The sequence below is a fragment of the Olea europaea genome, unplaced genomic scaffold (genome assembly GCF_002742605.1).
Source record: "Olea europaea var. sylvestris unplaced genomic scaffold, O_europaea_v1 scaffold1836, whole genome shotgun sequence".
Lineage (NCBI taxonomy): Eukaryota > Viridiplantae > Streptophyta > Magnoliopsida > Lamiales > Oleaceae > Olea > Olea europaea.
The window spans coordinates 75,360-89,742 of record NW_019236129.1 but is presented as its reverse complement, the minus strand read 5'-3'; the positions used below and the strand labels follow the sequence as shown (position 1 = coordinate 89,742).

Genomic DNA, 14,383 nt, shown 5'->3' with positions numbered 1-14,383 from the left:
CACGTCGGTTTTGCATTGGAAAAGTGAATATTAGTTTGGTATTGTAACTTTGAAATAGTTTGTAGATTTAACACTGTGATTTCAAATCCTGAGGCAAAAAGTTAGATTGTCTAACAAAATATTTTTGCATGCTTGTGTTATAATTTTGTTTGAGGACAAACAAATATTTAAATTTGGGGGTGTTTGATGAGTGTATTTTATACACTTAATCGGGGTTCTAAACTAACGATATTTAATAGTTTTTTAGCAAAATATATTCTATATTGTTGTCTTATGTTTAATAAGTGAATTTTCATGGATTAAAAGGAAGTGAATGAAAGAAAAGAAAATTGGGCGAAAATGGCAATATTTAAAGTAAGTGGATTAATGTGGCCATTGAAAGAAAATTGGAGAGCAATTGGAATCCTTTTGAAAGTCAAACATTGTGGGCTAGGTTACCACTAATATAAATACATATATATATCCCGTTTACAAGGGAGGAAAAAGAGAGGAGAAGAAAAAAAAAACCTAGAAAAGGAGGAGAAGAAAAAAGGCAACCGGGGGGATTGAACTTCAAGAGGGCTGTCGGCTGTAGTGGGAAATATATATGTATATATATTCATGCGCATAAAATGGAGGAGGGATAATAGGGGCTGCTAGAGGAGAAAAAAGAAATTTGGAGTGCAGCTGTAGGGAAATTAAAAGGCAAGAATTCGAAATTTATAGGGAGACATACATACAAACGGTGGCCGGCAGAAGGAAGTCAGAGAAGTGGGCTGATTTATTAATTCATATACTGAGTTGGTGGCTGCAAGTGTGACAAAACATTCAAGGCTTGTATTGGAGCCAACTTTGGTGATATTCTTGCATGCATTGGCAGCTGAACCTGGGCAAATTATCATATACATATACATTGATAAAGCAGTCAACTAGGGAAGAGACAGTGATAAAAGGCAGCTTGGTGAGGAAACGTGTGCTGCTGTATTATAATATATATAAATACATATATATACATTGGGAGGCAACCAAGATTACGCACGGAATAATCACATCAATTTCGCGGTGATGTCGTTTAAACTTTATTTGTTTGATTCTAACGTTATGCTAGGCTAAGTCTTTTCACGTATTGGATGGATGACAAAATTGTTTAATTCTTAATTTTAATTCGAGACGTGTTTATTTTAATTATTGTGCTGTGATTTCATTAGTATGCATAATTAGATTGTTTTAATGTTTGCGCACCATTAGGACAATAAGTTGCTTATTCGTTGTGTTGGAAAACTCACGATATATAGAATACTATTATTGGGACACACGGGCAATAAATATTAGGAATAATATTTGTGGCGTGTGCGATCTTATGTGATAATCCTAAATGTCAATGCATGTTTGCCATATGAAGTCGGACTAGAAATAAGATCGTCTCGTGATAATTATAAGTTTATTATATCTTGGAAAAGAATAATAAATAATAGTGAAATTATCGATCGTCGCAACTACATAAATTGAAATAATTATTATTGGTTGAGAATTAGAACTAAGAATTGATCAGTGACGTCGGAAATCCAGTACGTTCGCACATTTGATTTTTAAACCAATTGTCATTGATTTAATAAGTTTTAGTTATAAAAATTAGTTAGCTATTCATTCGATCATCTTTTGGTTACAAACTCGAATTTAAATATATCAAATATACTGAAATTGATCATTATTCCCTGTGGGAGGAACTTTCTCATCACGATTATTACTTGTACAACGAACCCGTACGCTTGCGAGAATTTGACGAACAAATCACATGCATGCCAAAGCTTAAACAGTTAGCAACTAGAGAGAATTACAAGTGGCAACCCTAATAATTAAGTGGAGAAAATTGTGACCGACAAAAGTGAGAAAAATAGAGACAAATATAGTTGAAAACGAATTACAAGTGGCAACCATAATAACTACGTGGAGAAAATTGTGATTGACAAAAGTGAGAAAAATAGAAACAAATATAGTTGAAAACTCGTTGCATGTTGCTTGTTTACCTTGTCATTGTCACTTGTTAAATGCAAAGCACAGTCCGCTAGTAATGGTATAAATCGAACACCCTCCCTCGATGCTATCACAATGGACAAAACAAGATTGAAGAAGTTAATTTAACATTAGTGGAGAGAAAGATGTAAGGTTCAAACATTTGCTCACCTATGGAATCAGTCTCAAAAGGCTGTGCATCTATGCAATGTCGAATAGAATCACATATATTTGCTAAGGCCCATGAAGCAGCAATGCGCACCTGAAAGTTTTCATTAATATTTTTACCAAAGTCCAAGCTAAATTGCTATGATACACAAAGGAGAAGAAACTTAAAAAAGAAAAAGAAAAAAAACATGGCTAGACTTGACGGGATTGTAGTTATAGCACGCCCAAGGTGACCTAAGCACATTTGGCCATTGAGTGAAGAATAAGGAGCTTTTTTATTTCTTAAGCACGAAAAGGTTAAAGAAGAAAGCAAGAAAAATCAGAAGTGACAAAAAAGACAATTTTACTCTTCTAAGATCTTTCGATTCTTAATTCCCTTATTGCATCTAAATGTTTGATTTTTTTAGCTTCTTATGTGGTATTAATATTTCAGCCACTTAAATTGGATTGGTAGCTAAAATTGAAATATATCTGTAATCCAATTTAAAGATCAATTTGGTGATGATTTTGCTCAAAGTAATAGGAGAGATAATTGAGTTTTGCTACATTTTTTACTAAAATCTCAGCAGTTCTGAGACTTTCTGAATATATTTATGAATGTGTAGAGACTTTTTGATTCAAATAAAATATGATCCTCACTTTGTATGAGGCTTGCATTTTTCTTAATCCCTTATCTCAAACCCAGGAACTCTTGGTGCTTCAATGAGTCTTTGAGCATTGGGAAACTATGACTCAGACCATCTTAAGAAATAAAACATGAGGACATACTTACTGAGACCAGTGAATCATGAGCATTGTGCTCAGCAGCTTGGATAAACTTTTCAAGGATCTCTGTGCTGTTCAGAATGGAACCCCTTAGGAATTTCTCTTCATTTAGTAACAGTTATCATCGGAAACTCAAGATATAGCCATGGTAAGTTACCTATGAAATATTTCTGGAAAACATGCAATAACACCAATGGCACGACAAGCAGCTGATCTAACTGAAGGAACATCGCTTAGAGCAGTATCAATCTACAAGAACCAGCATATAATAAATCAAATGGCTTCACATTATCATTTTATGGAAGAAACAACATGCTACAGTCTGGTACCGAACTTACAGAAGATCTGATGCAAAAATCCTGTTTGTCCTTTGGCAGAGAAAAGAAGACTGAAGAAGTCATTCCTGCGAAACAGGTAATTGATGCAGCCCTTACCTTCCAAAGAAAGGGCAAAACAGACTTAGACTTGTGTTAAAAACATACTAAATGTCACTCCTGAAAGTACAGAAATAATTTTGTTCATGCATCCAATCACCACATGCAAAGTTCTAAGGAAGACCATAACATAGAGACATGATCATTCAATGCATTGCATAAAACTGGGACATGCAGCTCTGAAACCAGTAGAAGATCATAAATAAAATGTTAGCCACCAAATGGACAGAAATGTGTACTATATTAAAAGAAACTAAGGCCAGCACTGCACCATATTTTGTACCAAAACTAATATTCATCTTCAACCAATACACAAAAACTTACACCAAATGAATAGTGTTTAACAATTTTCTTCCCTTTTTTTATTCTTTATATAATTTATTTATTTGAAAAATTATTTAATTAATTATTTTATAAATACATAAATTACTAAATAAATAATTACGTTAAATTACGGAAAAGATTAAATTCATTAATAAATATAAAAAATATAGTACAATTAATAAAAATACTACAACAATGAAAATATTAAATATTGCTATCACAAAATAGTACAATGCATTTCGAATTTGGATATTACGATATTAAGAAGTCGCAAAATTTTTTATGCATCGTTTTCTTTGAATAAAATTAGATTATCGTATGTATGTCGTCATTTAATATATTTTGTGTTAACTTTAATAAATAATCATGTTTGTTATATTTTAAATTTTTTTCTCCTTTAATTAATTCATTAATTATTATTTCTTACATTTCAAATTTATTTTAAATGCAAATAATGATGATGATGATGATGATAATAATTTATTATATTAAAAAATATATAAAACAAATGAAACAAATACCCTTGACAAATTTATTTGGAAAAAGATAAAAAGGGGAAAATGGACTTTATACACTTTGCACCATTTTAGTGCAAAATTTAGTGTTGCATTGGAGCTCCCTTGCACCAAAAAATGGTGTATTTTGGTGCTTTGGGGCTCACATTGGAGATGGCCTAAATAATCCACCACGAAAAGTAAAGACACATGACTTCATGACTCCAAAAAATGAAGTTCAGGTGAGAGAGAGAAAAAAAAATTAGGAAAAAAAACAAATTGAGAAAATTCGAGAATACATTGCCGTACCGGATTGAAGGTAATCTTCTAACAACTCTAGTACAGAACTAACTGTAACACAGAATGTATGTTTAGCAAGTCAAAATTCAAAACCTTAAAGAAGTTGCTTGCCCATATTTGTAACGATCCGGACCTCTCGCTCAAGCCGTTATCTTACGTACTGTCCGCTTTGGGTGGGCCTTGCGCCCAGTTACCCCTCACGGCTTTCTGTCGCGTTCCCAGGATTCGAACTCATGACCTTCCCCTTAAGTAAGACTTAAGGCTTGGGCGAAAGGTCCAGGTCGTTACATATATACCACCTTTAAATGGAGATTTCAATGAAAAAGCAACAACAGCATAAACAAGAAAGAAAACATTTTAGAACCAATACAGTTCAAATAATGAGACTTGCTGCAACCTTTCAGAAGCTATCTCCGTTACGATGTAAATAGGTGCATTACAACATTTAAGTATAAACAGGCTACCAAGATTCCTTTACTAGAATCAGAGGTGGTAACACACAAATTGGATGCATGTCTGATCTCACTTATGCCCTGTCAGGGATTATATGTTATCTACATATAAAAATACAAATGTGAAATAGCACTAATGAACTCTGATATTATTATTTTCTGCTCTATTGCACAATGATGGAGGGCTTACAACCTAGGGAGAGACGTACATTAAAAAGCAAGGGTAAGATTTATCCACTTTAAGCATTAGAAAAGCAAATTAGGTACATAAGTAAGAAAAAGGCATGAAAATGCCTATAGTTAAAATTCAGGTCATCATAAAGGACCATAGCTTTCCTCATTGTCGAGAGAAAAAAGTCCTCTGCACACCCCCCCCCCCCACCCCACCTCCCCCCCAACCCCCCCCCCCCCCCCAATCCACCTTGCTGTGCAAGACCTCCAACATGTGGAGAGATGTAATATCTCAAAACTATGATGCATCCTCTTAACTTTCTTATCCTAATCAGTAAGCTTCCCGAACCTAAAAATTGATGAAATAATGCAGTGACTGACATCTTATAGCGCAGGAGACTCTCCTGAATCTCTGGAGATACATGGTTCGTGTAAAGGTGACCAGTAGCATAGAAACTCAGAAGTTATTGAAACTTACATAAACATTTAAATTTGATGTGCCTAAAGAGACAAACAAGTCAAAGGGAGTGTGATTTGAACCTACCATGGCTGATGAATGCTGAATGATCATAGGCATGTGTTTGACTATTGCTTCAGACCACCGCTCGCTGGCCAAAACACACATTTTTGATTCATCCTCAGTGGATGCAGGGCTCTCTAATCCATAAACTGGAGCAGATGAGACTGCCTTTGTTTTGACATAGTCAGATGTAAATGGACTATCAAGCAATTTATCACTTGAAAGATCTTCAGTTCCTTTAAAGCCAGAAATAGCACGAAGACATTCATCCAAAACCTGTACAGGTAAGTTATCGTAAAAAGCTTGAACACTCTAACCTCAAGATGCACATATATAGGCATTAACAATGAAATTTCCAATCAAGTGCATGTAAGATCGTATGGGGTAGGAGTTCAAACAAGCTAGAGCATACTAATTACCTATCATTTACTGAAAATGCCATCAAGAAATATAGATGGACAAGAAGCTATCAATTCATTGTTCACGAAATTTCCACTAAGGTGCCTAAAAGCGGTGAACAAAAAGCAGCCCAAGATTGCGAGGAAGTTTTTGGAGATGCATGCCTAAGTTCAGTGAGGCACAATATCAAGGCTTGTGAGCTATGTCACTCCTTAATTCTCAACTTATTTAGTTTGATTTAGGTGTAGGCCCACAAAATATTAAAAATTCTAATAGATCCACTTTGGGATTTACCCACTAACTATCACTAAAACATTCAAAAAATTTGTGTTTCCTAATTAATCCACATTGAGAATCACCTATTACTAAAACACTAAAAAATTATGTCTATCATAGACTCCTTTGAGAATAGTCCACTACCCACCAACTAAATCAATATTTTTTTATTTTATTTTTTCAAACATTATAGATCTTTTTTTTCTTCTTTTTTTTCTTTCTTTTTTTTTTTTTTTTTTAAATTGGTCTATTATAAATTTGAAAATTGCTTCTAACTTATTATGCGCTTATTATGCTTTTTAAAAAAATTTTGATATTTTTTCGGTTTACTGCTTTCACTTACTCAGTGCCCAATTATTCCTTTGTATTTAAAAAGCTAAAACGAGTTTTGAGGGGTTTCGTCTCCTTCAGGCAAGGTACTATTGTCATATTTTTCAGGTACCAATTACATCAAATGAGGGACTCGGAGATTGATTCCAGAGTTAGAGATGTTTTGGTCAGTTCATTCGCAAGGGCCACATTCACATTATCATCCCTTAGTTAATTTTCTGGTTTCTTTGGCTTACAAGGAATGATACAAAGCATAATGGTATATGCATGGACTCTAGGAAGATCATATGGAGTCTATCGCATGATTTCACTTTTTCACATAGGTCACCTGTTCAGGCCTATACATTGTCCTCAGCATCTTATGGGGACTGTCCCATCCTAGAGACTGAGCTACAAGCCATCTTCGATGGTGTCTTGCTTGCTTGCCACCTAGGTTTATCAGATATTTTGGTGGAGACTGACTCATCCGTGGCCATTCACTGCATTACTAGAGGTAGTGATCTATGGGCAATTTAGATTATTCTTAGACAGATCAGACATAATCTTTCTATCGATCGTGACTCTGTCTCCTCATGGTACTACATTTACCATGAGGGGAACCAGGTTACTGATTTACTTGCATCTATAGGACGAGATCTACGCCTATCAGGAGTATGGTCCATTTGATCTTCCACGCAGACTACAAGCTCTGGTTCAGATTGATAGATATGGTCTTCCTAGCATTAGAGAGTGTTAGTTTGTTTTACTATTGTTTACTTTGTATGGCTATTTTTACTCATCTTCTCTTGTTACATCTCATTGCTTCTAGAAGGTCAGGTTTATGCCCCTTCCCTTTGTACCAGTGGATTTTGTTTTTATATATGTGGTTAGGGAATCCAAACCCCCATTAGCATTCCATGGTGGTGCCTTAAAACCCACTAAGGCCGTGCTGATGCTTTTGAATTATTAAGGGAAAAAAAAATACACTTCCATTGATTAACTGACATAAACCCACTACATATTGTAGTTCCTAGCTTTCCGTCACAACAGAGGTAGAAAATAATGAGAAATAATTCGAAACCAAGTAATACTAAGAAAGAACTTGTTTATTACACAAGTAGAAGTTAATAGACAACAAGAAAAAACCTCATGCAAAAGTAGTAATGTCCACCTTTATCCCAGCTGCCATGACTCTCTCCCTGATTGCTCCAATGGTGTGTTCAACATTACCCCCCCATGATCTTGCTGGATCATCAGGGGAGAATTTCAAAATCCTATAAATAGTAGATGAAACTTGCTCCCAACATAAAACAGTTGTATTAGGATAGTTGTGTGCCATAGCTTTAAGAGCCTGAAACATAAGCAAGAAACATCTCAATAAATATTCAAAAGAGCATCTGACTTGTCAAGTGACACAGATTGATTAATGTAAAACTTAAAGAAGCATAAGGGTTTTCCTGCTCTAAAAACTCAGTTAACGAGCTGAATTTACTGAAGGAGAAGCAGCAAATGAAAAAGGAAAAAAAGGAAATAGAACACTTAGAAGAATAATTAATTTTAAAAAGCAAGTAGTCAAGTATTTAGTAGGATGTTGGCATGTGCACATGAAAAACATAAATATTTCATTTCAGAGGGAACCCCAAAGTGGCTCTATTTCATTATATTCCTTCCATATCCCAATTCCATTCATTTAATACCCCTTTGGTGGATCGCCAGGTTGACTCTTGCCTACCCATGGATTCAGCAACAATTCGAAAGGTTGCCCTATTCGGGAATCTCCGGATCTAACATTTTGAATAATATTACAGAGACACCAATCTCAATCACTACTATAATTGTCTCCACATGATACATTGTTTGGAAAGCATAAAATAGAAGTTAAGAATTGAAGCTTGAAATATATGAGAATTGCAGCATCATCTGTAGTATATGAAGAGTGACTGAAAAAATTCTCTCCCTTCAAGTTCATCTCTATTATCAGACAAATGAATCTTGCAAGAAACCAGGAAATTGTTTGGCACAACTTTTAAAATCAGATTGCTAAATTCAAGCAAATTAGCAAGATATATTATAAGAAGACCGTCTTCAAATAGTTTATAGAGCTGCATAAAATTATGAGCCAGATGATCAAAATCGGATGATTGATTAATTGAAAAATGTTTACTAGATTTGTTAGTAGTCCACAATCAGCTGGAAATAATTTGCATGTGTAAGATATTTTGTCAAGAACCTTGCATATAGAAATGCTTCTGATACATTATCTTAGATTTCAATTTAGCCCGTAACAGGATCTACCATAAGTATTCTTTATAATACAAGAGATAATGTGAAAATAATAGCAACTCAACCTATTAAGCATTAGCGTCAAAGGCTGCATCACCCGTTGCCCCTTTTCCCGCTCATATCCAAAGGCAAACCCACTGCCTAACATAAACCTCCATAACTAGACCCCTGGCTTTGTGGACAACTATGTATCTCAAGGAGTTTAGTGGTTAGGTATTTTCCTTTAATTTTCTATGAACAATTGGAATGGGGAACTATGTTTCATCATCCTTTTTATGCCTGCTGTTGTTACTTAGGTTTTCTGCTTTATCTGATTCTCATTGGACGCATGCTGAAACCTTAATTTGTAGATCAGAATAATACATGAAGCAACCCGACAATGCACCCAGAATTGCAAAGGCATCAAGGACATCACAAAAATAAGTGGGATACCATGTTTACAGAAGGCACCCTGAGACAACTTATCTGAATAACATGTTTAAATATTCCCTCAGATGTTAAATTTGCATTCCGGAAAGTTGTACAGACTTTTCTGCAGTTACATTATTAATATTTTACAACTATCTTATCATCCAATTGAAGTGAATTTGTTTTGTCTTTGAGTTTGCCTTGAGAAACATTTCTTTGATTGCATAGTTCATGTAATGATATTAAACATGACTACGATGCAATTGTAACTTTGGTAAAAGTGGCCCAGTAAAGAAGGCTACTTGCCACACGACATCCGTTACTGAGCCTCACAGAAGGCACCCTGTGACAACTAGTCTGGATATCATGGTTGTATTTTCTCTTGGCTGTTAAAGCTGCACATCGAAAAGTTGACAGGCTTTTCTGTGCTCCCATTATTAATATTTTACAAGATTCTCGTCATCTAAAACAAGCAGCAAAAATTAGCATCAGCAAAACTAGTTCCGTAGTTTCCCAACCTAAACCTAATGTAAGTTCTACAAGGCAACGTCTACATGTATACAGCAATCTGTCAATCAGGACAGAATATAGGCGTAATGGTATAATGTTTAGCCTAGAATATAGATAATTAGCGTAAATTAGCATTGTTATAGGAAGATTATTACCTGTGGATCTCTATTTAAAGGGAAGAGCATTGTAAATCAGGTCAATCAATCCAATTCCATCTTTGTTGACATGGTATCAGAGCCTCAAATCTGAATCGTAGGATTGAGTCTTGGGTACCAATTTTGGAGAGGTCGAAGTGACCTTCCTGGCTGTCGGTACGACTATCGGTGCCTCCAGTAGAGTTGCCATCTTCTTTGAGTTCGATTAGAGCAGTGGGAGTGTATCAATTATTGGGCTTTCCGATGCAATCGGAAATTCCTAACGTTCTTGGTGTGGATTTTGGGACCAGCTTTGCTCCTATTGACGGTGTGCTGGTCTCGCACTATATTTGGGCTGTGGGTTTTCATCTGGTGGTCGACGCCTCTGTTGCTGTCGACTTCTCCTGCTCTCGGCAAGTCTACGGTGGACTGAAGTATCCGGACCGGATAGTGTTGGCATTTTGGTGATTGGACCGAAGGTATTGCCTGCTGGGTGTGTTTTGTTTGGTTTAATTTACTTGATTGGCTTAATTGGGGTTGATATATTGTATTGGGCTTCTATTATTTGGCTTGCTAATTATTGAACCATAAATAATTGGGTTGCTACTATTTTGTTGGGCTTTGATATTAGACTATTTTTAAACCTGCTGGTGTGAACTCGTGGATTCAGGTTGAGTCATATTAATAGACTAAGAAGCACCGACACGGACACGAGTATCCGACACATCAACACGTGATTTTTGAAAATTTTCGACACGATACGTTATCGACACGTTATTAAAATATTACTTTTTACTTATTTTAATTTAATAGTCTAAAGTAATAATTGTTTATATTTATTACCTCACATATATGATTAAGTTTTATTTTTTAATGGAGGGTGAAATGGTAAAAAGATTAATTTTTTTTAAATATATCCTATATAAGAAATTTTACAAAATGCATTAATCTTATTGTGCCCAACAATGAAAAGAACGTTAAATATACATCCACAACTTTTCATTTACGGTCAAACGTGTCTTTTCAGTTTCTTCTCTTCTTCGGCTTCTTCTTCACAGGTATCTGCTTCTTCTTAACGGGTTCTTTTCTTCTTTCTTCTTCCTCAACCTTCTTCGTCACAGTTAGTCACCGTTTTCTTTCAACCAAATGCATTTCTTGATCTCCTACACGCTGTAAGGAACTTCGACACGCGTCGGAAACGTATCCGTGCTTCTGAGTTAATAGACTTATTCCCTTACAACGGCTACTGGTAGTTTCGATTTTTTTGGTGTGAAATTCACGGGAAAGAATTATTCAGCCTGGGAATTTCAATTTCGCCTATTTGTTATGGGAAAAGAGTTATGGGGACAAATAGATGGAAGTGACCCAACTCCTATTGAACCCCCAAAATTGGCACAGTGGAAGATCAAAGATGCTAGAGTGATGACGTGGATTTTGGGATCTGTTAATCAACAAATTGTTCTCAATCTGAGGTCGTACAAGACTACTAAGTCTATGTGGGAATATTTAAAGGTATATAATCTAGAAAACACTGCTCGACGCTTACAGTTGGAGTACGATATTGCCAATTACAGTCAAGGCAATCTCTCCATACAGGATTATTTTTCTGGGTTCCAAAACCCATGGACGGAATTTACTAATTTGGTTTATGCTTCAGTCCCAGAAGAATCTCTCTGCTATTCAGAAAGTTCACGAGCAAAGTAAAAGAGATCAGTTTTTAATGAAATTACGTGCTGAATTTGAGGGTACTCGTTCCAATTTGATGAATTGCGATCCTACACCATCGTTGGATGTGTGCTTTGGAGTTCACTTCGTGAGGAATGTCTTGCCACGCAAGCCACGGTCCAGCAAGAACAATTGATACCATCTGCAATTGCTTATGCCGCTCGTGGAAGAGGGAATGGACGAGACACGAGGAAAGTCCAGTTCTTCAAGTGCAAAGAATATGGACATATTGCTGCTCACTGTGTGAAGAAGACCTGCAACTATTACAAGAAGCCAGGACATATTATCAAAGAATGTCATACTCATCCTCAGAATCGCCAGCCTAATGCTTATCAAGCTACAGTTGGCTCCACATCTTCTTCCACCACTGGTAATTCATCGACACTTACTCCGGAGATGGTCCAACAGATGATTATTTCAGCTTTAGGGCTTCAAGGTAACAGTTCATCTTGGCTTGTTGACTCTAGTGCATCTAATCATATGACTGGTTCACCTGAGATTCTTAGTAATGTCCAAAAATATCATGGCTCAACCCAAATTCAAATTGCTAATGGTAACCAGTTACATATTCAAGCAGTTGGAGACATTAATCCTAAATTCAAAGATGTGTTTATATCCCCTGAACTTTCTACAAGTCTTATCTTGGTTGGACAGTTAGTTGATAATAACTGTGATATTCGATTTTCTCATGATGGTTGTCTTGTGCAGGATCAAGTGGCGGGGAAGATACTTGCGAAGGGACCTAAAGTTGGACGTCTGTTTTCTATGTACTTTTCCATTCCTAGTTTTATGTCTTTGTTTTGCACTACTGTAAACAATAAGAGTGAAGTATGGCATAAACGTTTAGGTCATCCTAACTCGATTGTCTTATCTCATTTGTTGAATTCTGGTGCGTTGGGAAATAAAAATAAGATTTCTTCCATTTCTTTTGATTGCTCAACTTGCAGATTGGGTAAAAGTAAATCTCTCTCGTTTCCATCTAATAATAGTCATTCTAAGCAAAGCTTTGATTTAATTCACAGTGATGTCTAGGGAATCTCTCCCGTTATCTCTCATGCTCACTATAAATACTTTATCACATTTATTGATGATTATAGCAAGTATACTTGGATTTATTTTCTTCGATCTCAATCTGAGGTATTTTCTGTCTTTCAACAATTTGTGTATGAACGACGATGGCTAACTTCGCCCCCTCTTGAGCCTGATCCGTGTACTGCTCTTCGCCGATCTACTAGAATCTCTCGACCTCCTAATCAGTATGGTTTTTCTTATACGTCTATTAATGCTACTTTATCATCTGTTCTGATTCCCTCTTATTATTCAAAAGCTGTGAAATATGATTGCTGGTGTGAGGTGATGGCAGATGAACTTCGGGCTCTTCAGGAGTGACACATGGGATATTGTTCCTTGTCCGGTAAATGTTAAAGCTATTGGTTGTAAATGGGTTTACTCGATCAAGCTTCGTTCCGATGGCACCTTGGAGCGCCACAAGGCATGCTTGGTTGCTCTTAGCAATAGACAGGAATTTGGGGTTGACTATGACGAGACTTTTGCTCCGGTTGCCAAGATGACTACAGTACATACTGTTATTTCTATTGCAGCATCTCAAGGGTAGCTAATTCATCAAATGGACATTAAAAATGCATTTCTTCATGGTGATCTCAAAGAGCAAATTTATATGACACTACCACCTGGGTTAACTACTTCATCTTCTTCGGATGCCTATAAGTTAAAGCGATCACTGTATGGACTGAAACAGGCTCCTCAGGCTTAGTTTGAAAAGTTCCAATCTACCTTATTACAGCTTTCCTTTAAGCAAAGCAAATACGACTCATTATTTCTTTGCAACTCTTCTGTTGGTATTGTTCTCCTTCTAGTTTATGTTGATGACATTGTCATTATTAGGACAGATTTAGATTTGATTACTCGTTTGCAGAAACATCTTCAGGCTTCATTTCATATGAAGGATCTTGGTCATCTCACATATTTCTTGGGTTTAGAAGTTCATTCACATCATTCTGGTATATTTTTAAATCAGCACAAGTACACACAAGACTTGATTTCTTTAGCTGGCCTTCAGGACACTTTTTCTATGGACACTCTGCTAGAAGTAAATACAAAATATCTTCGTGATGAGGGTGATCTATTGTCTAATCCTACTTTGTATCGACAGTTGGTGGCAAGTTTAAATTATTTGATGGTTACTCGTCCTGACATTTCTTTCGCTGTCCAGCAAGTTAGCCAGTTCATGCAGGCTCCACACCATCTACATTTGGCTGTCGTTCGCCGTATTATTTGATACCTTTGACGATCTACTGACCATGGGTTATTCAAATCAAGAAGTTAAAATTGGTCAAATCATATGAAAGAAAAAGATTAATTACTAGTCTCTGAAAATTCAATTCAAATTAGCCATATTTTTACCGAGTTTGACCACTTAATAGAATATTCTTCCCTAGCGGTACTCCACTTCATCTTGTTGCCTACCGTGACGTGGATTGGGCTAGATGTCCTGATACTCGACGGTCTGTTACCAGGTGGTGCGTGTTTTTTGGTGATTCTTTGATCTCTTGGAAGAGCAAGAAACAAGCTCAAGTTTCTAAATATTCTACTGAATCTGAATATCGTGCAATGTTTGCTGCTTGTTATGAGATTGTATGGCTTCGTGGACTTCTAGTAGAGCTTGATTTTTCTCATAATGATCCTACTCCTCTCCATG

The 14,383-nt window shown here is 36.1% G+C and overlaps 1 protein-coding gene across 2 annotated transcripts in view; it reads right to left on the bottom strand.

The window, feature by feature from the left end:
- Positions 1-1,655: 1,655 nt before the first annotated feature.
- LOC111378588 overlaps positions 1,656-14,383 on the bottom strand; it is a 38,632-nt gene continuing 25,904 nt past the window's right edge. Inside the window, exons 15-21 of one of the 2 annotated variants that reach the window (XM_023001821.1) lie at positions 7,776-7,955; positions 5,645-5,896; positions 3,264-3,359; positions 3,083-3,174; positions 2,933-2,996; positions 2,164-2,254; positions 1,656-2,080 (exon numbers count right to left, since the gene is read on the bottom strand). In XM_023001821.1, coding sequence (XP_022857589.1) covers positions 1,923-2,080; positions 2,164-2,254; positions 2,933-2,996; positions 3,083-3,174; positions 3,264-3,359; positions 5,645-5,896; positions 7,776-7,955 — 933 coding nt within the window. In that variant the 3' untranslated portion in view covers positions 1,656-1,922. Of the gene's footprint in view, positions 2,081-2,163; positions 2,255-2,932; positions 2,997-3,082; positions 3,175-3,263; positions 3,360-5,644; positions 5,897-7,775; positions 7,956-14,383 lie in introns of those variants that run through there. The other variant, XM_023001822.1, reaches the window with a different exon arrangement.